General features: G+C 48.1%; 6 protein-coding genes across 6 annotated transcripts; 4 read left to right on the plus strand and 2 right to left on the minus strand.

Moving 5' to 3' along the window:
* Nucleotides 1–392: 392 nt before the first annotated feature.
* BJ212DRAFT_1480588 (uncharacterized protein) lies at nucleotides 393–1163 on the plus strand (the record flags this gene model as incomplete). The annotated part of the gene is made up of 1 exon (XM_041340112.1): nucleotides 393–1163. One exon carries the CDS (start codon nucleotides 393–395, stop codon nucleotides 1161–1163), a length of 771 nt encoding a protein of 256 aa, XP_041193289.1.
* Nucleotides 1164–7810: 6647 nt separating this feature from the next.
* Nucleotides 7811–9479, plus strand: BJ212DRAFT_1299487 (uncharacterized protein; the record flags this gene model as incomplete). The annotated part of the gene is made up of 8 exons (XM_041332871.1): nucleotides 7811–7863; nucleotides 8027–8159; nucleotides 8209–8455; nucleotides 8569–8593; nucleotides 8756–8799; nucleotides 9055–9085; nucleotides 9121–9344; nucleotides 9454–9479. 8 exons carry the CDS (start codon nucleotides 7811–7813, stop codon nucleotides 9477–9479), a joined length of 783 nt encoding a protein of 260 aa, XP_041193290.1.
* Nucleotides 9480–10832: 1353 nt separating this feature from the next.
* BJ212DRAFT_1576922 (uncharacterized protein) lies at nucleotides 10833–12153 on the plus strand (the record flags this gene model as incomplete). Its single annotated transcript, XM_041342180.1, has 5 exons — nucleotides 10833–11022; nucleotides 11287–11381; nucleotides 11438–11527; nucleotides 11577–11819; nucleotides 11878–12153. The coding sequence occupies 5 exons, from the start codon at nucleotides 10833–10835 to the stop codon at nucleotides 12151–12153; spliced, it is 894 nt and encodes a 297-aa protein (XP_041193291.1).
* Nucleotides 12154–15989: 3836 nt separating this feature from the next.
* Nucleotides 15990–16788, minus strand: BJ212DRAFT_1352892 (uncharacterized protein). The gene has a single exon (XM_041335576.1). The coding sequence runs from the start codon at nucleotides 16289–16291 to the stop codon at nucleotides 16037–16039; it is 255 nt and encodes an 84-aa protein (XP_041193292.1). The 5' UTR covers nucleotides 16292–16788; the 3' UTR covers nucleotides 15990–16036.
* A 3580-nt stretch (nucleotides 16789–20368) lies between these two features.
* Nucleotides 20369–21030, plus strand: BJ212DRAFT_1299489 (uncharacterized protein; the record flags this gene model as incomplete). The annotated part of the gene is made up of 3 exons (XM_041332872.1): nucleotides 20369–20428; nucleotides 20477–20713; nucleotides 20764–21030. 3 exons carry the CDS (start codon nucleotides 20369–20371, stop codon nucleotides 21028–21030), a joined length of 564 nt encoding a protein of 187 aa, XP_041193293.1.
* A 1701-nt stretch (nucleotides 21031–22731) lies between these two features.
* Nucleotides 22732–24347, minus strand: BJ212DRAFT_1299490 (uncharacterized protein; the record flags this gene model as incomplete). Its single annotated transcript, XM_041332873.1, has 6 exons — nucleotides 22732–23084; nucleotides 23194–23421; nucleotides 23487–23656; nucleotides 23781–23835; nucleotides 23987–24201; nucleotides 24271–24347. The coding sequence occupies 6 exons, from the start codon at nucleotides 24345–24347 to the stop codon at nucleotides 22732–22734; spliced, it is 1098 nt and encodes a 365-aa protein (XP_041193294.1).
* Nucleotides 24348–25783: the final 1436 nt, after the last annotated feature.

Here is a 25783-nt window from a genome sequence, read left to right on the forward strand (position 1 = left end):
ATGACTCGAATCCGGAAGCGTCCCGCAACAGTGGTAGGGATCATCGGGATAATATTTACACCAATGCCCTCGCAGTCTATCAACGCGTGTCTAGATGCTAGTACTACCTGCTGTACCATCAAAAGGAACTTCACGAGATGACGCCGCACAAGTTGAAGGTGAAGCAAGTCAAAGGATCTCAAAGTTTGCTCCGTTCCCCTAACAATGAAGACTTGTGCAATTCACAATGCGCCACTTTATCAAACTGTGGATGTGGACCTTTCCCGGGAGCTTACAAAAGCCGGCACTGCCAGTGTCCGCATCTGTAATTCCCAAGACTCACAAGTCATTTTACATCCCCAACCTCCGAATTCTTGCTTAATTTCTAGCTACAAGACTTCGCGGATTCATAAATGATCATCGGCCGTTTGCACGCAATCCCGAATTGGGACGCTGCAAGCACTTCCAGTGCGGAGTCAGATGACCTATTGTCTCTGACGGACGCAGAGTGGGAGAACTTGGAATGCAGTCAGTACAAGTTGAACCCTTTGTGGCCTGAGAATATCTCAGACTCCCTCCCCCCCGAACTTCAACCGTTTCTGCTGTCACGTCCAGTCCACCGTCAGCACCTACGAGACAACCGGGTCAAGCTGGCTAGGGATGATGAGAAAGATCACTCCATTAGCAAAGAATCTTCCCTGTTTGGGGACGAGAATGACCACAGCGAACAGTCTTCCCTGTTTGGGGACGACGAGACGAACTGCACCATCAACGAAGAGTCTTCCCATTTGGGGGACTCGGATGAAACAGACCACTCCATGAACGAAGCGTCGATACCCGCAAGTTTGCCGCGGGATCACACAGCATTGCCTAATGTCGGGTTTCAGCCTCCTGTTGGACAGCATTATGCTTGGCTGCCCTCTCACGTCGGGCTACAGCATCCCAGGGTCCAGCATGTTGCTCGGATGCCCTCTAGTGTCAAGTTTCAGCCTCTCCCTGGGCCGCATTACTATTGGATGCCGCCAAGTCAGGGGGCCAACGGCATAATCATGATGCCACCTTCGAACTTGACACATCCCTATGCGATGAACACCGCGTTTCCACCAAGCGCTCAATTCTACCCACCTGCCAATTTTTCCACAGCCCCACCCTCGAGCATGTCATCATTTAGGCATCGTGCATAAATATCGAGGACAGGGAAGTGGACAAAGTGTTGAGGAGGAATCGAAAGGTCACGTTGATGTAGATAGAGAGCTCGATGTTATATGACCCATTAATTATTCATTTCTTGAGGAGTTCATGCTATCACGTATATACAGCATTTGAGTCGAGATTGTAACTACGCATAGGAGAAAGACAAGAATGAAATAGAGGAAAGGTTACGATGGCAGTAAACACAGGTGGAATGAAATCTAGACCAGAAATGACGTATAAGGCAGAAAGTTTTGGGGCAGAATGAGGGAGATTACAGTACAAGTTCGGCATAGGGTAGCCAAAGCAGCGGGTTATGGATAGTTGTCGATGGCTTTATAGTTACAGCACTGAAAATGTGGTTGTATATCGGCACGCCTATAAACAAGAGCAGTGAGAATTCAACAACCAATCGAGCACGACGCACTCTCTGATTGGTGTCATACGAGAACTTGTGGACCCCAAGACTACCTTTCAAGCAACGGAAGTGGAGGGCATTGTGTCTGTCAAACGATCTATGCGCGTCGATTAGATCGAGAAGCTAAATTCGTTCTTTGCGTGTTAGCTAGTGTCGCCATATACTGCCTCGTAAGAACCCAATGGAAATGAAGCCATGACACCAATATGTCCATCGACGCTTGGGACGCTACGCATGATACATGGGATGATTGCCTGCGCATAAGCAAGCTTTCGAGCATTTTCTGCCACCGACGAGTTCGATGGCACAGGCGATTCACGTTTGCCAACCTGGTCATTAAAATTAGAATAACCTACAGGGCCGAGAAGGGAAATGAGTGATTGAAGGCCAGACTGCGGATTAGCTAGTATGGCTACGAAGGTGAAAAACTCGGGTTGGACGTTAAGAACGAGGACTGGATAGAACAGCATAATGTGTCCAGTTGGACTCTCAAGGGAAATATGGCGCGAGGAAATAAATACCAGAACTGCATCGTATTAGCCTAGGGACACACAGGAATGCAGGCTTGCGGAATTGTAGGACTGCGATGGCGAGGGGTTAATGAAGGTGAAGGAAGTGAGGATGTTGTCCAAAAAGAGTGTTGAAAGCTTAATCTGCACAGCCAGTGCTAAAGCTGTGAAGTGAACACGGGGACCATGCAAGGAAGACGCACGTGTAGAGGACTTCAACAACCACTCCCCTGACTTGAAACTCTATCGAACGAAACACCTACTCCGTCGCAGCTTTCGTTCAGCATTGGTCTTTCTGTGTACGAACCGAGTGGCATCTGGATTTTGAGTAAGTGATAAATTCTTACAGCAATTGACAGTAAGAGCTGAAGTTGTTACGCACCCATGAAGTGAATCCCAAAAGAAAAACCGTAGGGCATCCAGCCCCCGCAAAATACAATAACTCAGAGACAATGCCTTGCCGAAAGATCAAAGTGAAGAACGACATCGAACACATCCTACACCTGCCCGGTAAACAACAGGTCATCACCAATTCATTTGATGGGTCATTTCGAGTCTTTGACTTGGAGAGTGGCACGCAAGTTGGGGAGGAATGGGAGAACAAAGAAAGAGGAGTGCTTGCCTTAGCATTATCGCTGGGAGGTACGACAGTAGCAAGTGGGAGTTGGAAAGAAACGGTGAGACTGTGGAACGTCGACACAGGAAAGGTTATCAGAACATTGACGGGGCACACAAAGCTAGTGCAGTCTATGTGCTGGAGTCCAGACGGAGGGCGAGTGGTGAGCGGGATCATCGGAATAGAAGGTGGAACGTTCAGAGTACGGGATGTCGAGAGTGGAGAAACTATCCTGGGACCAATCAACACAGGGGAATGCATGGATGGGGTTTACTACTCACCTGATGGCAAGATGATTGCCACTGGCGGGATAAAGCTGAAAATCTAGGATGCCGACACAGGCGAATTGCTCAAAATACTCGAGGGAGAAATTTGGTGCTTGGCATGGACCCCGGATGGGGAAACGCTCATCACCGGGGGATCTAAGGTCAGGAAATTCGACACAGCCACATGGACTGTTCTCGATGTGCGCGCGCAAACCAACGCCGATATCATTTTACTATCTCCTAATGAGCACATCTTCGCAAGCACAAGATACCTTGACAAGACAGCGCAGCTATGGAATCTCGAAACCAACCAACCCATCGGAACACTACTTTACCATGAAGCTAACGTGAACTCTGCAACTTTTTCTGCAGACGGAAAGTTCCTCGTCATTAGCTGTCGCGACGGCCACATTTACATATGAGATGTTTCCGCTATCGTCAAAGAAGCTGGCCTTCCGTCAGATATTGTAAGCTTCGATACATTTCATTCTCGATGACGCTGATAATAGATCCGCTCCCCCAGGTTGATGTTGCATCGCGACTAGCCCCAAAGATGAAAGGTGCTCCTCGAATACCTCCAGGGTTCTTCGACGATGCACTGTGAGAGGCTAATGTATGTAATTTCTATCTATTATTCAATGCTTTCACAAGCATGTTATCAGTTGCGCAATCGCATAACCCAATCGCATAGGCCGCATAATTGTCCCACCCCAGCTCCATGTCAGCGCACCCTCAGTCCTCTTTCCTCATTCTGGCACCGCCATGAGCCACATGGGAAAACTGAGCTGGACACCAAATCTCGATCCCGACCTCTCAGTTGGACTCGGAACCTAGTATCTGCTATACTACGCAAGCGAGATGGATCAGACATCCAGTTGCAAGAGGTCAAAGTCCCTTGCACAGCAGGCAAGCTCTTCAACAGTTCTTTATCGCTGACTCGTTTTCGCGCAGAGAAACTATCACGCGAGAAAGAAGCCACTGTCTCGACGTCCTAAGATCCATACCACGCAACGACCTAGTGCAGCAACTCAAGGTGCACCATCATCACCTCCAACGGCTACTACCTCGTCACTTCTTGCCGTCGCTGGTACCGCGGCGACAACAGGAACAATCTCAAGTCCTCATATTACCATTGCTGGATGGCGCGCTCGTTTTGTGAGCTGGGTTTGCTGCATGCCTATTCAGAACACAGATGGTCAACATCAGAGACGCAGTCGCAACTACGGAGTTGGCTGCTAGAACGATGTTGCGACTTAATATCGCTATAATACACGATGGATGTTGGATTCATTTCTTGCTTTGGATTGGCTGTGCGCCTGTTGAGCACAGCGGAAGAAACTTGCGGTCCTTGTTTCTCATTGACATTTTCTGTTGTATTTTCTAGTTCCCATAACCGTCCCGTGCTCCGTCGTTGTATCGTACCTCCTCCTTCCTCCGGTGCCGTTTTCTTTTTGACCAAGTCTAATTCATTAACCTATGTATAGCCTGCGGCACCCTTCACGGGACATAGACTACTTGCAGTACGTACGTGCGCTATCAACTTTGCACTCGGTTGTTGTCGATGCTCGAGGTTTGCATAAACGAATGCTATGCTGAGCGTGTTATCGTTGGCGTATATATTATCCCTCTCGCTAAATCTCTCTGGCCCTGCTATACAACAAATTTGAAATGGTCTGCGTAATGGCGATCCCCTTGGTAGTACGTGGAAGTTTCTCCTGCTGAATGAAGTACCGCAATTTCCATGAACCTATCTCCTTTTCTCGATTGTACTTACGCAGATGTGACGGCAAGTCCATAAAATAATTATCAGTCTGCGCTGTGTTCGCGGCTTACGCCAGGTTTTCACCAGCGTTGACTTTAGGTTCCAACCAGTTCAAGACGATTCAACTTCTTCGTACTTCCAGAGGCATAAAGTTGCACAAAGCACCATGCCATGGCCATGACACATCACAGGCTGGGTGAAGTCCAGCGAGCATCTTCAAGACGATCTGACACTGCGACCGCGATATTTCATCTTCGCGCGTACCCCTTGTGCAATATCATATATTGCAGCATATATAGTGACGTTAAGCTGTCATTTGTAGGCACATGCAGATCATCATGCATGAGCCTTGTGTTAAACGACTGAAGCTCTGTCGAAGCTAAACCACTTTTTCAAGATTTGTACAATCTGCGATGGCCTAAATAGCGGTCCATAAGTTACTCTTGCAGTGTAAAAAAGACATACGCTTCGATATCGTGTCCGACTGATCTGTCCAATGACTGTCGAGCGGAAATTACTTGAAGACAGGAATCAACTTGTGTGGATGTCATTGATCAAAGGTATTGCGATGCTGCATCTGTGCTGCAACCAAAGAATCACAGCTCAAAGCTTTCCTTAGAAAGCATTCCTCGGAACGTTCATGACTTACCTGGCATGCATTGGTCAGGACTCGTTTCATGTTCCCACTGATGCATATACATGTGTGCAGTCGTAAAGTTAACAGCGTGGTCGAGGTAAGTCTTCAAGTTCCACCGAGTAGCCATCGCCCATCTGGGTATATGTATCATCACTCCTGCAGCTGCACAGAGAACTGGTCTAGGCGATTATTTTGAAGAATTTCTACGGAATTAGCAAGAATGCTCATTTCACAACTAGACTATTAAGCGCACACCGAAGTGTGAGTCTCCGCGGAAGGTTAGGAAATATGGAATATCACCAACAACATGTGTCTCCGGTGAGCACCAAAGTCGCTCGTATAGAGGTGCACCCGGGCTAACCGCGGATGATCGACGAGGCAATCGACAAGACATCATTGCACTGCTGCCTTTGTTACATTCGAGAATCTTTCGACAGGCGATGAACATATGGGCACTAGAGGTGCAACTTCAAGTATCGGGGACATATAAAGAAGCCGCATCACGTGGTTGTAGTCTTGTTATAATTTCGTCCTCAGAAGATATGTTGGGTGTTCAAGAGCAGTGGCCTGGCAACATTGTGTTATGGTACAAACTCTGACTATGCGGGGCCGCATCTCGGCGTGATCAAACAATGATAATCCTCTTCAGTAGCACGTCTATGGTGAGATGCGCGCGTGATCAAAGTAGTGAATTCCTGCCTGATTGAAGGATAGTAATTCTGTTGAATGACTGGGAATGGCTCTCGAGATATGCGTTGAAGATGTCCACATAGTAAATGAAGTGATGAATAATCTCTTACTGTTGACGGGGGATATATTCGTTTAGCATTGCGCATACGCGTTCATGCGAGTTTGGAGACGTGGAGCTGGAGCAGATGAGACATGATTGATTAGACGACGACTATGAAAATATGATCGGATGGCCACACTGTGATTTAGCTAGTGAGACGGCGATGACGACCAAAAACTCACGTTGTACGTTGAAAACCAAGGTTAGAGAGAAGAGCATGATGGATTCTCAACGGGAATGTGGTGTATTGACACGAAGACCGGAGAACCGTATTGGACCAGGGGAGAAACACAAGTGTACGGAATAGAAGGACCGTGATGCCGAGGGGTCAATGTGGATATCGTCATGATTGAGCGCTTAAACCGCACAGCCTGTGCTGAAGCTGTGGAGCGAACAGAAGGCAAGGAAGACACACCTGTAGAAGACCTCAACGGCCTCCCTCCTGACTTGAATCTTAATCAAAAAAAAAACGCCCACTCCGTCGGCTGGCTATCGTTTAGCATTAGTCTTTCTGTGTACGAGTCGAGTTCATCTGGATTCTGAGTAAGTGATGAATTCGTACAACAATTGATAGCAAGAGCTGAAATTATCGTACACCTTATGAAGCGAATCCCGGAAGAGAAACCATGGAGCATCCAGGCCCTGCGAAGCACAAGAACTCAGAAACAATGCCTTACCGAAAGATCAAAGTAAACAACAGCATCGAATACATCCTGCACCTGCGCAGTGGACAGCGGATTATCATCTGTTCACGGGATGGGTCATTGCGAGTCTGGGACTTGGAGAGAGGCACGCAGGTTGGGAAGGAATGGAAGGACAAAGATGGAGGAGTGGAGGCCATGGCATTGTCGCCGGACGGTGAGACAATAGCAACCGGGAGTGTGAATGGCGCAGTGAAACTGTGGAACGTCGACACGGGCAAGGTCATCAAAAAGTGGACAGGACACATAGAGAATGTGTGTTCTGTGTGCTGGAGTCCAGATGGAAGGCGAGTGGTGAGCAGATCCGACGATGGAACATTCAGAGTGTGGGACGTTGAAAGCGGGGAAACTATCATCGGACCAATCGAAGCAGGGGGACGGCCCGGAAGGGGGGAACAGGTTTGCTACTCGCCCAATGCCAAGATGATTGCCACGGGCGGGTTCTACCTGAAAATCTGGGATGCTAACACAGGAAAACTACTCAAAACATTCCACCTGGGCTCCGGAGGAGATGGGTACCTGGGATGGACCTCGGATGGACAAACACTTTTCGCTGGGGATACCCAGATCGACACAGCCACCCTGCACGAAATCTACGCCCGGTCCATTTCACTATCTCCCATCATAATCAACGAGCGCATCCTCGCAAGCGTATCACGCAGTGACAAGACAGTGCAACTATACAACCTCGAAATCAATCAACCCATCAGAACACCACTTCACCATGAAAACTACGTGAACTCTGCGACCTTTTCTGCAGACGGAATGTTCCTCGTCACTAGCTGTCGTGACAGCCACATATACACATGGGACCTTTCCGCTATCGTCAACGAAGCTGACCCTCTGTCAGATATTGTAGGCTTCAATATATTTTATTCTCAATTGCACTGACGACGGATCTGCTCCCCAGGCTGATGCACAGCCAGCCCCAAAGACGAAAGATGCTCCTCGAATTCCTCCAGGGTTCTTCGACGATGGACTTCGAGAGGCTAATGTATGTGATCTCCATATACTATTCAAATTCTTTGACAAACATTTTGTCAGTTGCGCACTCGTCAATCCCAATCCCATGGGCCACATAATCACCCCACTCCAGCACCACGTCAACGCGCCCTCAATCGCTTTTTCTCATTCTTGCGCCACTTCAAGCCACATAGGGAAACTGAGCCAGATACCCAATCCCGATCCCACTCTCTCAGCTGGACTCGAAACCTAGTATCTGGTATACTACGCAAACGAGATGGATCGGACATCCAGTCGCAAGAGGTTCCTTACACAGCGGGCAAGCCTGTGCGTTTTTTCTCTTTCATGGTTTCTCCCCAATGACTTTTTCACGCAGAGGAACTATCACGCAAGAGGGAAGCCAGCTGTTAGCTCATCTCGACCTCTCAATAGTCATACCACGCAGCAGCCCAACGCAGCAACCCAGAGCACGCCGCCATCATCACAGCAATCACCTCCCACTGCTACTCCTCCGACACTTTCCGCTGCTGCAAGTACCCTGGGAATAATGGAAGCACCCTCGCGTCCTAATGTCACCATAAGAGATTCTGGTTGGCGCACTCGTCTCATGCTCTGGGTTTGTTGTACGCCTATTCAGAACACAGACAGTCAGCATTAGAGACGCAGTCACAATCACGGCATTGGCTACTATAATGGCGTTGCGGCTAATATCACTGTAATACACGGTGGATACTAGACTCGTTTCTTGCTCTGGATCTGCTGTGCGTCTGTTGAGTACAAGAAATAAACTTGCGATTCTTGTTTCTCATTCACAATTTCTGTTGTCTCATCTAGTTCCCATAACTGTTCTGCGCCATGTCGTACTTCCTTTTTCCTGTCACTGTTTTCTTTTTTGACAAAGTCTAGTTCATTGACCTATGCAGGCCCTGCAGCACCCTTGATTGGACACATACTCTGCTTGCAGTCCGTGCGTGCGCTATCAACTTTGCATTCAGTTGTTGTCGATGCTCGCAACTTTCATGAACGAACGCTGCACTGAGCATGTTATCATTAGCGTGCACATAATTCCGCTCGCTGGATCTCACTGACCCTGCCAAACAACAACCTTGAAATGGTCTGCATAACGGCGACCCCCTTCGTACTTGGAAGCTTCTCCTGCTAAATCAAGTGCTGCAGCTTTCGTGAGCCCATCTCCTTTGCGCCTTTGATTGTACTTGCGCAGATGTGACCCGTCAGCAGCACAAGTCCATAACGTAATCATCAGTCTGCACTGTGTTACTTACACCAGATTTTCACAAGCGTTGGCTTTAGTTTCTAACCAGTGCAAGACGATTCAACCTGCTCGTACCTCTCAACTGGGGCCTGAGGTTATACAAAGCACCGTGCCACGGCTACGACACGTCACGGGCTGGAAGAAATCCAGCGAGCATATTCAACTTGAAGTTGATCTGAAAGTCACTGCGACCGCAATATTTCTTGGCCTGTGCCCTCTATGCAATATCTTTCACCCAGGTAAGTGTCATATATTGCAGTGCATGTGGTGGCGTCAAACTGTCATATGTAGGCATGTGCAGATCATCATGCATGAATCTTGTGTTAGATGACTGAACCACTTTTTCAGGATTTGCGCGTTTTATGATGGCCTAGATACCAGACCATAGCTTACTCTTGGAGTGTAAGAAAGACAGACGCTTCGATTTCGAGTGTTCGACTAATATTTTATTTTCAAGCAGCCGAGCGGAAATTCTTTGCAGACAGGGATTGGTTTGTATAAATGTCATCGATGGAAGGTATTGGGATGTTGAAAAGAATCACAAGTTAAGCTTTCCTTAAAGAATATTTCTAAGAGAGTCAGAACGTTCGCATGACTTACCCGGCATGCATGGGTAAGTTTGAAGGGCCCATTTCATATTCCTATGGATCAACACGTGTATGTGCAGGCGGTCGTGATTTAACGATGGAGCAGGGCTAGCGGCCTAAACCTGGAGCAAGGCAGACAAGCTGCGATGATGATGATAGATGCTAGCTACGAACATAGCGAAACCTAGTCTACGCGCTGACTAAGCTGTGGAAAGGGCCGATAGGCCCTTCGGTGCATAGCTCCTGCCCTTGGGACCCCTGGTTCAACGAGTGAGGCGGCGATGACGACTAGAGACTCGCGTTGGACATTGAGAAGCAAGGTTAGAGAGAAGAGCATGATGGACTCTCAACGGGAACGCTATGCGAGGAGATAGACATGAAGACTGGAAAGCCATATTGGATCAGGGGGAAAACACGGGGATACAAGTGTACGGAATAGAAGGACCGTGATGCCGAGGGGTCAATGCGCATATTGTCATGGTTAGGCGCTTAAACCGCACAGCCAGTGCTGAAGCTGTGGAGCGAACATGAGGCAAAGAAGACACACCTGCAGGAGACTTTAACAACGACCTCCATCCTGACCTGAATCTCTGTTGAACGAAACGCCCACTCTGTCGCAGTTTTCGTTCCCCATTTATCTTTCTTCGTACAAGCTAGATACATCTTTGGACCGAGTGAGTGATGAATTCGTACAGCCATTGATGGCAAGAGCTGACATTATCACGCACCCATTAAGTGAATCTCAAAACAAAAATTACGCTGCATTTAGCCCCTGCGAAGCACAGGAACCCAGCGACAAAGCCTTACCGAAAGATCAAAGTAAAGAACGGCATCAACCACATTCTACACCTCTCTGATGGACAGCGGATTATCATCAATTCAGATGATGGATCATTCCGAGTCTGGGACTTGGAAAGGGGCACGCAGGTTGGGAAGGAATGGGAGGACAAAGAAAGAGTGCGCACAATAGCATTGTCGCCGGACGGTGAGACGGTAGCAAGTGGGGGTTGGAGTATGAATGGGACGGTGAAATTGTGGAACGTCAACACAGGCAAAGTTGTCAAACAGTGGACGGGGGGTGCAGGGAGAGTGAAGTCTGTGTGTTGGAGTCCAGACGGCGGGCGAGTGGTGGTGTGTGTAATGGCGAATTTCAGAGTGTGGGATGTGAAGAGCGGAGAAAGCATCGTCGAGTCAATCGACACAGAGGAATTCACGCGTTACATGGAAGGGGTTTGCTACTCACCGGACGCCAAGATGATTGCCACAGGCGGGAAATGGCTGAAAATCTGGGATGCCAACACAGGCGAACTACTCAAAAAATTCCACCTGGGTTCCACAGGATTTGGGTACTTGGGATATTGGACCTCAGATGGAAAAACACTTTTCGCCGGGGAAGCCATAATCGACACAGCCACATGGACCATTCATCGACACGCCATTTCACTATCTCCCTTTACAGTTCATGAGCGCATCCTCACAAGCGCATCATGCACTGATATGTGCACAGTGCGACTATGGAACATCGAAACTTATTAATCCATCGGAACACCACTTCACCATGAACATGGTGTAACATGTGCGACCTTTTCTGCAGATGGAAAATTCCTTGTCACTGGCTGCTACGACAACGACCTATACATATGGGATGTTTCCGCCATCGTCAAAGAAGCTGGCCTTCTTTCAGATATCGTAAGCTTCAATGCATTTCATTTTCAATTATACTAACAACAGATCTGCTCGCCCAGGTCGATGCTACACCGCAACCAGCCTCAAAGTTGAAAGGTGCTCCTCGAATACCTCCAGGGTTCTTCGACGATGCACAACGAGAGGCTAATGTATGTGATCTCCATCTATTATTGTATGCTTTGACAAATACGTTTTCAGTTACCCACTCAATCCCATGAGCCACATAACCACGCCACTCCAGTACCACGTCAACGCGCCCTCAGTCGTTTTTTCTCATTTTTGCGCCGCTTCAAGCCACATAGGGAAACTGTGCCAGATACCCAATCCAGATCCCACTTTCTCAGTTGGACTCGGAACCTAGTATCTGGTATACCACGCAGACGAGATGGATCGGACATCCAATTGCAAGAGGTCAGGGTTCCTCACACATGGGCAAAGCCTGTGGGTTTTTTTTCCTTCCTTTTTCACGGTTCTTTGACAATGACTTCTTTTCGCCCAGAGGTACTATCACGCAACAGGGAAGAAAGCTTCCAGCTCGTCTCGACCTCCCAATACTCGTACCACGCAGCAAACCAACGTAGCAACCCAGAGTATGCTGCCATCATCACCGCAACCATCTCCTACTGTCACTGCTTCAACACCTCCCGCCATTGCTGGCACCCTGGGGACAATTGGAGCACCCTCATATCCTCATGTTGCCATTGCTGGATGGCGCGCTCGTTTTGTGGGCTGGCTTTGCTTCGTGCCCGTTCAGAACATAAACAGTCAGCCATAGTGACGCAACTACTGCACTGGCTACTGGAACAGCGTTGCGTCGTAATATCCAGGCCGGATGCTAAATTCCTTGGGTGCTCTGGATCGCTGTGCATCTGTTGAAAGGACACTTTCTGTCATCTCATATCGTTCCTGTGGCCACCTACACCTCGCCATTGTACTGTATCGTATTTCCTGCTTCATCCGCTCCGGTTTTATTTTTTAAATGAGTCTTATTTCATTGTCCTGTATGGACGCTACAGTACACTTCATCGGATGTAGGTACATCACTTTAATACATCCCCAGCAGGACTTGACAAAGGATAGTCTGTTATATGAGAGGTTGGTTGTACGTGTCTTTCAAACGATATACCCATGTCGATTAGACTGAGAAACTCATTTCGTTCCTTGTGAGTGGTCATTAGAAATGAAGCCTAAAATAATCATCAGTCTAATCACCAACCTGCTGTAACATGGTCAGACTGCCGCCCGCATAACCATTACACCAAAAGGTGAAATACTGAAAGCTTAGCTTTCAGCATCAGCGACAGTATATGTACTGATTATGGGAACTCAGGTAAGCCGGCGTGCTTACACCTGCACTGTGTTACTTACACCAGGTTCTCATAAGCGTTGACAGTTTCCAACCAGTGCAAGACGATTCAACCTGTTCGTACCTCTGGAGGCCTATAGTTATACAAAGCACCGTGCCATGGCTATGACGCATCACGGGCTGGATGAAGTCCAGCGAGTGTATTCAACTTGAAGATGATCTGAAGAAGGCCACTGCAACCACAACATTTCATCTTTGCGCGTACCCCTTATGCAATATCTTTCATCTAGATGAATGTCATATATTATAGTAGCGTTAAGTTGCCATTTGTAGGCATGTGCAGATCATCGTGTACGCGTGATGTCTTGCGATAACTAAAGCTCTGCTGAAGCTGAACAGCTTTGGGTTTCAGAATTTGTCAGGAAAATCGCTTTATGATGGCTTAAATACTGACCATAGGTTATTGTCACAATGTAAGAAAGACAGACGCTTCGATATCGTGTATTCAACTAATATTTTCAAGTAGTCGAGACTCAAGTGCAAGTTCTTCGGATATAGGGATCGGCTTGCACAGATGTCATCATTAGCGATGCTGCAACCAAACAATCACATCTTAAAGCTTTCCCTCAAAGAGCATTAATATTCCTCAGAACGTTCCTATAACATCATTGGTAAGTTTGAAATACTCATTCCATATTCCTACTGAGACGTGTATGTGTAGACAGTCGCAAAGTCAACGGCATGGCCGAGGTACCCATCATCCATCTGAGTATATAGTATCATCACTCCTGCAATTGCACAGCGAACTGGTGCAGACGATTATGTCGAAGAATTTCGAGTTCACAAGAATGTTCATTTCACAGCTAGATTATTCAGCGCATGCTGAAGTGTAGGTCTCTACGGAAGGTTTGAAAATATCACCAAAGTCGATTGTGTAGAGGTGCACCAGACTCAACCGTGGATGATCAACGAGGTAATCGACAAGATGATATCATTGCGCCGCTGCCCTTGCTATATTCAAGAATCTTCTGACAGGCGAGGGGTATGTGAACACCGGAGATGCAACTTCGAGTATCAAGGACATGTAGAGAAGCCACATCAAGATGCATGGAGGCAAGGCGTTGACTGTGAATACCCATTCGAACTATGAGCACCAGCTGCCGAAGATGCAGAGGGGTCTTGGTGGTTGTAGTCTCGTTATAATTTCGCCTCTGGAAGATAGGCTGGGTGTGTTCAAGAGTAGTAACCTGGTAACATTGTGGCTATGGTGCAGACTCTGACTATGCGGGTATGGTGAGATGCGCCAAGGATCCGGGTAGCGCATTCTTGCCTGATGGTCGAATATCAATTCTAATGAATGACTGGGAACGGCTTGTCAAGACATGATGAAAATTGCGTACGGTGTCCACGTAGTAGATGAAGCGATGAATGATCTCTTATCGTTGATAGGGAATTTAGTTGTTCAGCACTGTGCATATGCGTTCCCGCGAGTATGGAGACGTGGAGCTGGAGCAGACGAGACATGATTGATTAGACGAAGACTAGGAAAATATGATCAGGATAGCCAGATTATGATTTAGCTGGTGAGGCGGCGATGATGACAAAAAACTCACGTTGGACGTTGAGAATCAAGGTCAGAGAGAAAAGCATGATGTACTCTCAATGAGAATGCGGTGTGAGGAGATCGACGTAAAGACCGGAGAGCCGTGCTGGACCAGGCAGAAACACATGGATACAAGTGTGCGGAATAGAAGGACCGTGATGCCGAGGGGTCAACTGTCATGATTAGGCGCTTAAACTGCACAGCCAGTGCTGAAGCTGTGGAGAGAACACGAGGCAAAGACACACCTGCAGAAGACTTTAACAACAACCTCCATCTCAACCTGAATCTCCATAGGAAGAAACGCCCACTCCGGCGCAGCTTTCGTTCTGCATTCGTCTTTTGGTGTACAAGTCACGTACATCTGGATTCTGAGTAAGTGACGAATTAGTACGGCAATTGATGGTGAGAGCTGAAATTATCACACCCATTATAAGTAAATCCCGAAACCAAAATTATGGATGCCGCTGCGAAGCACAAGAACTCAGCGACAATGCCTCACAGAAAGATCAAAGTAAAGACCGGCATCAGGCACATCCTACGCCTGCCCGGTGTACAGCGGGTCATCATCTATTCATGGGGTGGGTCATTTCGAGTTTGGGACCTGGAGAAGGGCACGCAGCTTGGGGAGGAATGGGAGGATAAAGAATTTGGAGTGTGGACCATGGCATTGTCGCCGGGTGGCAAGACGGCAGCAACCGGGAATGTGAGTGGCGCAGTGAAATTGTGGAACATCGACACAGGCAAGGTTATCAAAGAATGGACGGGGCAAACAAATTGGGTGCAGTCTGTGTGCTGGAGTCCAGACGAAGGGCGAGTGGTGAGCGGAATCCTCGCAATCGGATTAGGAGGTGGAATGTTCACGGTACGGGATGTCGAGAGTGGCCCGGGAGAAACTATCCTGGGACCAATCCGTTGCAAGTCAGGGAACATGAACGGTGGTTTGCTACTCGCCAGATGGCAAGATGATTGCTACAGGCGGATTCTGGCTGAAAATCTGGGACGCCAACACAGGCAAATTGCTCAAGACAATGTTCGAGGTCACCGGAGTCATGTGCCTGGCATGGACCTCGGATGGAAAAACGCTTATCGCCGGGGGATGCTACATCAGAAAATGTGACACAGCCACCTGGACTGTTGTTCTTGACGTATTGGCAGACTCCACTGTGATTTCACTATCTCCCAATGAACGCATCCTTGCAAGCACATTGTCCTTCGACAAGACAGTGCAACTATGGAACCTCGAAACCAACAAATCCATCGGAACACTTCACCATGAAAACAGGGCGAACGCTATGACTTTTTCCACAGATGGAAAGTTCCTCGTCACTGGTTGCAACGACGGCCACCTACACACATGGGATGTTTCCGCTATTGTCAAAGAATCCGGCCTTCTGTTAGATATTGTAAGCTTGAATACATTTCATTTTCGACGACGCTGACAACGGATCTACTCCCTCAGTCTGATGCTACACCGCGACCAGCCCCAAAGATGAAAGGTGCCCGTCGGATACCTCCAGGTTTTTTCGACCAAGCACTGCGAGAAGCTAATGTATGCGACCTCCATCTATTATTTAATGCTTTGATCGATATGTTGTCAGTTGCGCATTCGTCTATCCCAATCCCATGGGCCACATTACTGTCCTACTCCAGTACCACATGAACGCACCCTCAACTCTTTTTCCTCGTTCTGGCGCTGCTCCAAGCCACATGGGGCAAATGAGCGCGACATCCAATCCCGATCACGACCTCTCAGCTCGATTCGAAACCTAGTATCTGGTATACTACGCAGACGAGATGGATCGGACATTCAGTTGCGAGAGGTCGAGGTCCCTTGCACATGGGCAAAGCCTGTACATTTTTTACATTCTCGTTCTTCTTCACCATTGACTCTTTTCGTACAGAGGAACTATCACGCGAGAAAGAAACCAGCCGCCATCTCGTCTCGACCTTCCAATACTCGTAACACGCAGCAACACAGCACGACAACACAAAGCACACTATCATCGTCACAGCAACCGCCTCCGACTGCTAATACCTCGACACTATCCGCCGTCCCTGGTATCGCCGAGGCAACGGGAACAACCTCGGGTCCTCGCATCACTATAGACTCTGGATTTCGCACTCGTTTCATGCTCTGGATTTGTTGTGTGTCCATTCAAAGCGTAGATGGTCATCATTGAAGTTCATTTTAGCTGTATGTTCATTCGTTTATTGTCGCATGTAATTCCTTATGACTTTCCTACCATCATCGTAGGGTATCTTTTCAGCATGCAGTATGTTCGGCATCAGGTCTCAGGCCAATCGTATGATATATGCGCGTCCACAGAAGGGAATAAAGTTGATCGTGAACTTGAAATTCTTCACATTGTATGCAGAAGTCGTTAAGATAAGCTTACGTAAATGTTCTCCCTCCACCCGCAGACAAGGACAACTGATGCCAACATCACTATCGTTGCGAACTTGAAACAGAATGACCGTTGATCACGAGTGGAGCATGGATCCTAGTGGAGGACAAGGCAACTGGCATCAGCCCCATTTAGAGTGTTGATCCATCACTAGCATGAGCACCATTTAAGGCTGACTATGGCCACCGCGAGAGCTTGCCCCCTCCAAAAAAAACCGCCCGCCTGTCTGTACAGGAAGTATCCCTGAAATTGTCTATGTGCAGGAGTCCATAGTTCCACATGCAGAAGCGAGGCTAGCAAACTTGAAGGAAGCATTATCGGCAGCGGATCAGTGAGTACCGATAATACTCAGCAAGGGCTTGTAGTCCGGTGGGCAGTCGAGAGTTCCCGAATGCTATGGTCAACCATGCTCTGAGTCTCATGTGGCCTAGCCTACATGGGTGTTTCGTGAGACGAACATCCGATCAGCACGTTCCCCGGCCATTGAGTATAAACGTGAATCTTCTCGGTCGTCCGTGTATTCGTCACAGTGAGCAGCAATACAATTCGGAAGGCATGCTATCAGGGAAAAGTGATTTCGATAACGGATGATGTCAACCGTCGCGAGAATAACTCGACGTGCGCTCGAGGGAGTAGTGGAAGGAGCAATTATTATGTCTCTGTTTCGGCATTGAAACATCTTGGAACATACCAAAGCAAGATCACCTCATTGAGTTTTTTATGAAAAGGTTTGTGATAACAATAATTTGCCGAGCCTGAGCCTGCACTCGAACAAGTATGAAAGCTCGACCTTCCAAGGGATTCAGAATTTTTCGAGCTTCCATCAAACCAAGTTTGAGAGACTCGCGTTGACCTGAAAAGTGGATTGACAACTTGAACAGGAAGACGGAGGAGAGCCTACCTGAGATCTCAGCCAAAGGATCAAAAATCTTGCATGTCATTAGGCAACAAGTCATTGCCGGTTCAAGAGAGACCTTCTTCAGATTATGGAGTCCTCGAGCTGTGGAAACGACTTGTTGCGAATCAATTTGCAATGTTGGACAATGGCTAGGAAGGTGTGACAAAATATGATTTGGTTGGTGCTGCGAAGACAACGATTAAGAACTCACATAGAACATGAAAAACAACAGCAAAAGGGAATAAAAATTAACCGTGTCGAATCAGGAGGGAAATACAGGAATACGTACTTGCACGATAGCAAAACTATCAGATGTGATGCATGGAGTCGCTTTTCTGACGTATAAACTTGAAGTCTATGGATAAGACGAATGGTAGTGCTCTCCAGAACTTTCGGAAGACGGTTAGATGAACGTGTCCAGTACAGAAACGACTCTCACAACACCCAAGTGTTACAGTCTGAAACTGGACAACAAATGGTGGGAACAACAGTTTGCAGCTATGATGTTGCGAATCCGATTTTGCATGAGTTTGGTCAGAGCTTGCCTTAGGAGGAGAAATCTCAGGTGCTATTTCCCAAAATTTTGTCATAGCCCCTACGGCGAAATTTGAGGAAATAGGCACCATCGCTAATACCTTACACACTAAAAGCTATTCAATGACCCCACCTTCACTGGGACCTGCATTCCAACTACAACCTAACGGCGTCCTTGAACCTGCTATATCAGTACTACCACAACCCCAAGTTCCGCGGTCCTGGCATTTGTAAACTGGACCCCAAACTCACGATGGACATGCCAGGCGCCGTATCAAAGATCTGCCAGCTTCTTTGTCATGTCTTTGCATCCTTGCCCGCATTGAGGAGCAGTCCAACAATGAGTTCACTCATGCTCGTCTCACCGAAGCTGCTCAGTGATAAGAAGCGTGTCCGATCACTGATCATCTGGAGGCTAGTCGCCGAGATATGCGATTTGAACAGTTCTCGTCCAAAAGCGTCTGAATTATGGGTGTTCTTGAGAGGATAGTATAGAGTCAGTTTCGATGGCAGTAGTATCGAGCGCGTACGTACCCAAAGATTGAGTGCATCGAGTGCAGGTGTCGTGGTGTAATGGGATGGGATGTGGACAGGCCTAAGGTTCTCTACACACGGACAAGCAACGGCTCTGTATGGAAGAGCGAGGCTGAGGAAGGGGACGAGGACTGGTTAGACGAAAATGAGGAAGGTGTAGTAGGCCAACCAGATTACGATTCAACTAGTAGGGTGAGGCAGAAAAAAAACTCATGTTAACCGTTGGAAACAAAGGTCGTGATGTGTCCAGTTGGACTCTCAAGGGGAATGGACAGTGAGGCAACAGGTACGGAGATTAGAGTGAAGAAATCATATTGGAGTGGTGGAGAATCCAGGGATATCAATGCAGGCTGGCGGGATTGTGGGACTGCTATGCTGGGCCGGATCAATGAAATTGGGCAGATTGTCAGAAGAGAATTTGGGCGCTTAATCTGCACAGCTAGTGTTGAAGCTGTGAAGTGAACACCAAGGAAGACGCACTATGTATGAGATTTACATAAACAACCACCACCTTCCTGACTTAAATCTCAATCAAACAAAACGCCCACTCCGTCGACCAGCTATCGTCCCGCATTTATCTTTCTGTGTACAAGTCAAGTACATCCAGATTCTGAGTAAGTAACGAATTCGTATGGCCATAGACGGTAAGAGCTGAAATTATCACCCTGCTCATTAAGTGAATCCCGAAACCAAAATCATGGGGCATCCAGCCCCTGCGAAGTATGAGAACTCAGCGACAATGCCTTACCGAAAGATCAAAGTGAACAACAGCATCGAACATATCCTACATCTGCGCGGTGGACATCGGATTATCATCTGTTCACAGGATGGGTCATTGCGAGTCTGGGACTTGGAGAGAGGCACGCAGGTTGGGAAGGAATGGAAGGACAAAGATGGAGGAGTGGAGGCCATGGCATTGTCGCCGGACGGTGAGACAATAGCAACCGGGAGTGTGAATGGCGCAGTGAAATTGTGGAACGTCGACACAGGCAAGGTCATCAAAAAGTGGACAGGGCATATAAAGAATGTATGTTCTGTGTGCTGGAGTCCAGATGGAAGGCGAGTGGTGAGCAGATCCAAAGATGAGACAATCAGAGTATGGGATGTTGAGAGCGGAGAAACTATCATTGGACCAATCAAGGCAGAGGGAGTCGACTGTGCGGGCGGTTTGCTATTCGCCAGATGCCAAGATGATCGCTATGGGCGGGTTCTACCCGAAAATCTGGGATGCCAACACCGGTAAACTACTTAAAACATTCTTCCTGGGCTCCAGAGGTGTTGGGTACCTAGGATGGACCTCGGATGGAAAAATACTTTTCGCTGGGGAAGCTAAGATCGACACAGCCACATGGACTGAGCTCTACGCGTACACCACTTCAATACGTCCCATTATAATTAATGAGCGTATCCTTGCAACTGCATCACACAGTGACAAGACAGTGCAACTATACAGCCTCGAAACTTATCAACCCATCGGAACACCACTCCACCATGAAGACTACGTGACCTCTACCACCTTTTCTCCAGATGGAAAATTTCTTGTCACCGGCTGCCACTACTCCAACTACATATACGCATGGGACCTTTTCGCTATCGTCAAAGCAGCTGACCTCCTGTCAGATATCGTAAGCTTCAATATAATTTATTCTCAATTGCACTGACAACGGATCTGCTCTCCAGGCTGATGCTACACCGCAACCAGCCCCAAAGATGAAAGGTGCTCCTCAGATACCTCCAGGGTTTTTTGATGATGCATTGCGAGAGGCTAATGTATGTGATCCCACATATTATTCAATGCTTTGCCGAATGTATTTTCAGTTGCGCACTCAATCCCATGAGCCACATAACCACGCCACTCCAGTGCCACGTCAACGCGCCCTCAGTCGCTTTTTCTCATTCTTGCGCCACTTCAAGCCACATAGGGAAACTGATCCAGATACCCAATCCCGATCCTACTCTCTCAGCTGGACTCGAAACCTAGTATCTGGTATACTACGCAAACGAGATGGATCGGACATCCAGTCGCAAGAGGTTCCTTACACAGCGGGCAAGCCTGTGCGTTTTTTCTCTTTCACTGGTTTCTCCCCAATGACTTTTTCACGCAGAGGAACTATCACGCAACAGGGAAGACAGCTGCTCGACCTCCCAATACTCATATCACGCAGCAAACCAATACAGCGACTCAGAGCACGCCACCATCATCACATCAACCACCTTCCATTGCCACTGCTTCGACAGTTTCTGCCGCTGCCGGTACCCCGGGGAAAATGGGAGCACCCTCGCATCCTCATGTCACCGTTGCTGGATGGCGCGCTCGTTTCGTGGGCTGGCTTTGCTTCGTGCCTGTTCAGAATACAAACAGTCAACCATAGAGATCGTGACATAAGGTCATTGCAATGCAGGCCGGATGCTAGACTCTTTGAATGCTCTGGATCGCTGTGTGTCTGTTGGACGGACACATTCCATCGTTTGATATCCTTTCCGTGGTCATCTGCACTTCGTCATTGTGCTGTATCATATTTCCTGCTTCACCCTGCTACGGTTTTTTATTTTAAACGAGTCTTATTTCAGTGCCCTACATAGATGCTACAGTACGCTTCAAGACAATTCACGCTTGTCGACCCGGTTATTAAGTTAAAATGAGAGTGACCTGCAGCACCGAGAAGGTAAACGAGTGAATGGACAAAGACTAAGGAAATATGACCAGGATGACCAAACTGTGAATTAGCTAGTGTGGCAACGAAGAAAGCAGAAGACTCAGGTTAAATATAGCATGTCGAGAACAAGGGCAGAACAGAAGAGCATGAGTTGGACTTTCAATGGAAATGCGGTCTGCAGCATCAGATTAGCCTAGGAATGCAAGCTTGCGGAATCGTAGGACTGCTACGCCGAGGTGTCAATGAAATTAGGCATATTGTCAGAAAAGAGAGTTGGGCGCTTTATATGCACAGCCAGTGCTAAAGCTGTGAAGTGACCACACAAGGAAGACACACGTGTAGAAGACTTCAACAACCACCCTCTTTGAATCCAATCAAACAAAACGCCCACTCTGTCGACCAGCTTTCGTTCTGCATTCAACTTTCCGTGTACGAGCCGAGTAGCACCTGGATTCTGAGCAAGTTATGGACTCGTATGAGATTTGATGGCAAGAGCTGGAATTTCCCTGCACACATCAAGTGAATCCCAAAACAGAAACCATGGGGGATCCAGCCCCTGCGATGCAAAGAACCTCAGTGACAATGCCTTACCGAAAGATCAAAGTAAAGGACAGCAACCGCCTCCCACTACCACTGCTCCGACACTTCTCGCCGTCGCTGGTACCGCGCCGACAACAGGAACAACCTCAAGTCTTCATATTACCATTGCTGGATGGCGCGCTCGTCTTGTGGGCTGGCTTTGCTGTGTGCCTATTCAGAACACAAACGGTCAACCATAGAAACGCAGCCGCAGCTACGGCACTAGCTACCGGAACGATGTCACGACGTAATCTCACTGCAGTACAGGCCGAATGCTGGACTCCTTGGGTGCTCTGGATCGCTGCGTATCTGTTGAATGGACACTTTTTATCGTCTCCTATCGCTCCCGTGGTCGTCTGTACCTCGTCATTGTGCTGTATCGTATTTCCTGCTTCATTCGCTGCGGTTGTGTTTTAAACGAGTATTGACGCTACAGTGTGCTTCATGAGATGTAGGCACACTATTTTAATGCATCCCCAGGAACTCGGCACTCAATCCTCAGTACTCAGTACTTGTCCATGCTCGTGACTTTCTTGAACGAACGCTGCACCTACTTGAGTCAGGCGTTCTCACTATGATCGTTAGCATGCATCTCTCCCTGGTCCTATCATATGTTGCTCCGAAATGGTCGGCCCCTCGTATGTGGAAGTTTCCCCATTGAATGGATTGCCACCGAATCCCCACTGGTCCGACCGACAGCGCCATAGTAGACACGCCAAACATCTTTTAGCGCCGACGAAGACGAGAATATACGTCCGGCTTTGCTGGACGAGAAGGATGCGTCTTGCGCGGGATGTGACCTGGATAGGTCCGCATTTCCTAGTCTGATCTCCACTCTCAAGGCAACCCTGGCGAGGGACAGTCTGTCATACGATAGGTAGACATTTCGGGGGAATCTCCTGGGGCCCCTGCTAGCTTCGGCGGTACTCTTCCGGGAAACCATTGCATGCCATTCTGCGTTTGCGTCTTTGAATTTGCCATATAGCCAGTGGGTCCATCTTGCATCTCGCCCGGGTGAGGAACATAGCAAGTTGCTTCTGAAGTGGGTCGATAGCAGAGGGAGGAACTCTTCCGGTTGTCTTTCACTGGCGTGTCACTAGTAGCACGTGCCTTCTGTCTTCTTTCAAAGCGATTTGATCGAGCGGCTGATAAGCTCGACCACGGGGAGGGCATTCCGCTAGGTCTTTTTGCTTGCATCAGCATCTATAATATCCGCTAGATCATGAACAATTCCCGATGCCTGCCTGTTGCCTGACCTCCTTGTATGTATTATTGATTATCTGTCCGCGCCACCCTCACAAAACTGAACTTCATGGTGTTCTTTGATAAGACTAGTACCCAGTAGCTGGACATCTTGCATAACGAGGATATCGACTGATATATCGCTGTCAGTGCAGTTTGTAGTAATTCTGGGACCGGCGGAGATACAGAGACCTCGTGCCTCGTGGTTATCATGAGCTCCGGATGGCTCGGACTGAGAGCTGAAATTGAGCCCATGGAATACAGGAAGTGACAGCGTTGCCAGTACTAGATAGATGGGAAGTTGGGGGCTGCTGACGGCGGACGGCGACTATCGAACTAAGGCTACTGACAGGAATACAACTCCGGTCGAATCCAACCATAGTCTGCGACAGACTTGCCAAGTCCAGATTGTCCATAACCAACACTTTTTGGATAAACACCCTTCCGGTGGCGGCTAGAGTCAGAGGTCCTTTGCCTGTGGCTGTGCCGATTGATTGCTAGCCCCTGTAAGAGTTTCAGCCTGAGGGAGTTATGTAGGAGCGTCAATCAAAGACTATTTCAATATCCTGTGTTCCGTAGTGATCGTCAGGTAAATAAATATACCAAACACCCTTTCCGGGCCGCAGTATACATGAACACAAGACCTCTCGACTTTTATCCCCGCACGTTGTCCTCCGATCAGTATGAACACATGCGTCACTGCCGCAAAATGTACTTATTCAGAATAAGAATACAAGTAAGCCCGCAGCAGCTCCCGCAGTCAACCCCAGTCCTAGCACCGCCTCTGTTCGCCCTGCAGCGCTAGAAGTTGTTGTGGCTTGTGCGCTCGTCGTGCTTGATGAAGACCCACTGGACGAAGGAGGCGTTACGGTGGGAGCAATTGTGCCGATGGAAGTAGGTATGGAAGTGGGTATGCCACTAGTAGGTACGCCGGTGGGGGTGGTAATGCTGAGGGATGAGAGCAAGCTCTGCACAGATGCTGACTCGGAAGAGAGGAAAGAGGAAAGCGAGCTGGTATCATACGAGCCGGAGTCATAAGTGATAGTAAAACCGTTTGAGTCCGATCTATATGCCAGTTATATATGAGTGTTTTTTGTTTTGAAGGGAAATGGGCATAAAGAGAAAGTCACATACGCTGGGATTCCGGTCACTGTTGTTCCTGCTTGCGCACTAGCGATGAATAAAAGCACAAGGGCGGACGTGAGTTTCATGGTGAAGATGAGAGTACAACAAGACTGTCGTTCGTCAGGAAGGGAGATTATTGAAACTGAGACTACTGTAGTGGTCACTCGTGTCGTGTACTTGTCGCCAAGGACTTTATGATATACGGTAAAAATTCAACTGACCATTGCTGCGTACGCAGCAGGGGAACCTTCTCTTGATATATAAACAAATGATGAGTCACCTTTGCGGCGCAAGCAAGCGCCCATCGTGATGGGACACAGCTAGAACCATTCCATCACTGCGGAAACGAGATTTTAACTTGCCACCTGCTAATAAGCGCATCCTCGCAAACACATCATCCAAGACAGCACAACTATGGAACATCCAAACCAGTCAACCATGAAGACAGGGTGAATTCTGTAACTTTTTCTACAGGTGAAAAGTTCCTCATTACCAGCTGCCACAACGATCACCTATAGTACACATGAGATGTTTTCGTGACTGTCAGAAAGGTTGGCCTTCTGTTATATATTGTATGTCTCGATACATGTCATTTTCGATGACAATGACAATGGATCTGCTCCCCCAGGCTGATGCTATACCACAATCAGCTCCAAAGATGAAAGGTGCTCCTAGAATACCTGGCGACTATGCACTGCTAGAGGCCAATGCAATGTGATCCCCATTTATCATTTTATTATTCAATGCTTTTGACAAATATGCTGTGCACTCGTCAGTTCGCTCAAATATTTCCATCGCAGCATGTTAATGCACTCATCTGCCGAAGATCGTTCAACCTTGCTTGGGCCCCAAAAGCATGCCGTCGAGAGCTGAAGAAAGCCTGCCTACTGGTTGGTAGATAAAAGAAAAACATGCGTTGTACACAGATTTTTGACATTAAGACGAGGGGGGCGAGGTAGAATGCAGAAGTTGTCTTGAGCCGTGCGTCGAGGTGACGGAATAAAGAACACACAGAACTAGTGCATGAACCCCGCTATTCCCAAATTAGTGGGTCTCCGTGACAAGCGTTGGAACGGCGTGTTCCCGTTTGATCGTCGGATCAACTTGAGATGTCGCACCAGCAGAAAGATGCTAGGTTTACGGTGAAGGAGAGACTCCACGAAATCTCTAGGTGTACCTGTTCAGGACTCCGACACACCTTCCTCTGAACATGGGGACCTGGATCCGGGAAAATAAAATTATTGAGGGCAAAGGCTATGGAGGTGTCATAGAGTTACGTTGTACAAAAGGGGGATTCCAAAATAGATTGCGCGAATTGGAGGACACGAGCAGCTCAGTGATGTCCTTGTTTGCATCGAGGGGTGTCCTAGCGAGGGAGGTATTCGTGCTCGTCTCAATAAATTCACTCGCTGATAACTGTGCCCAATCGCTGTATATCGACAGGGTAGTTGGTAAGGTGTGAGTTATCGTGCTTGTCGGTGTCGTTGGCAGCCTTATCCTCCTACTTTCAAGAATTCTGCTA

Source organism: Suillus subaureus (assembly GCF_016647635.1).
Source record: "Suillus subaureus strain MN1 chromosome Unknown BJ212scaffold_15, whole genome shotgun sequence".
Taxonomy (NCBI): domain Eukaryota; kingdom Fungi; phylum Basidiomycota; class Agaricomycetes; order Boletales; family Suillaceae; genus Suillus; species Suillus subaureus.

Excerpts from the sequence above, each read along its gene's own strand:
- BJ212DRAFT_1352892 (XM_041335576.1), bottom strand. The coding sequence starts at position 16,291 with ATGATAGTGTGCTTTGTGTTGTCGTGCTGTGTTGCTGCGTGTTACGAG.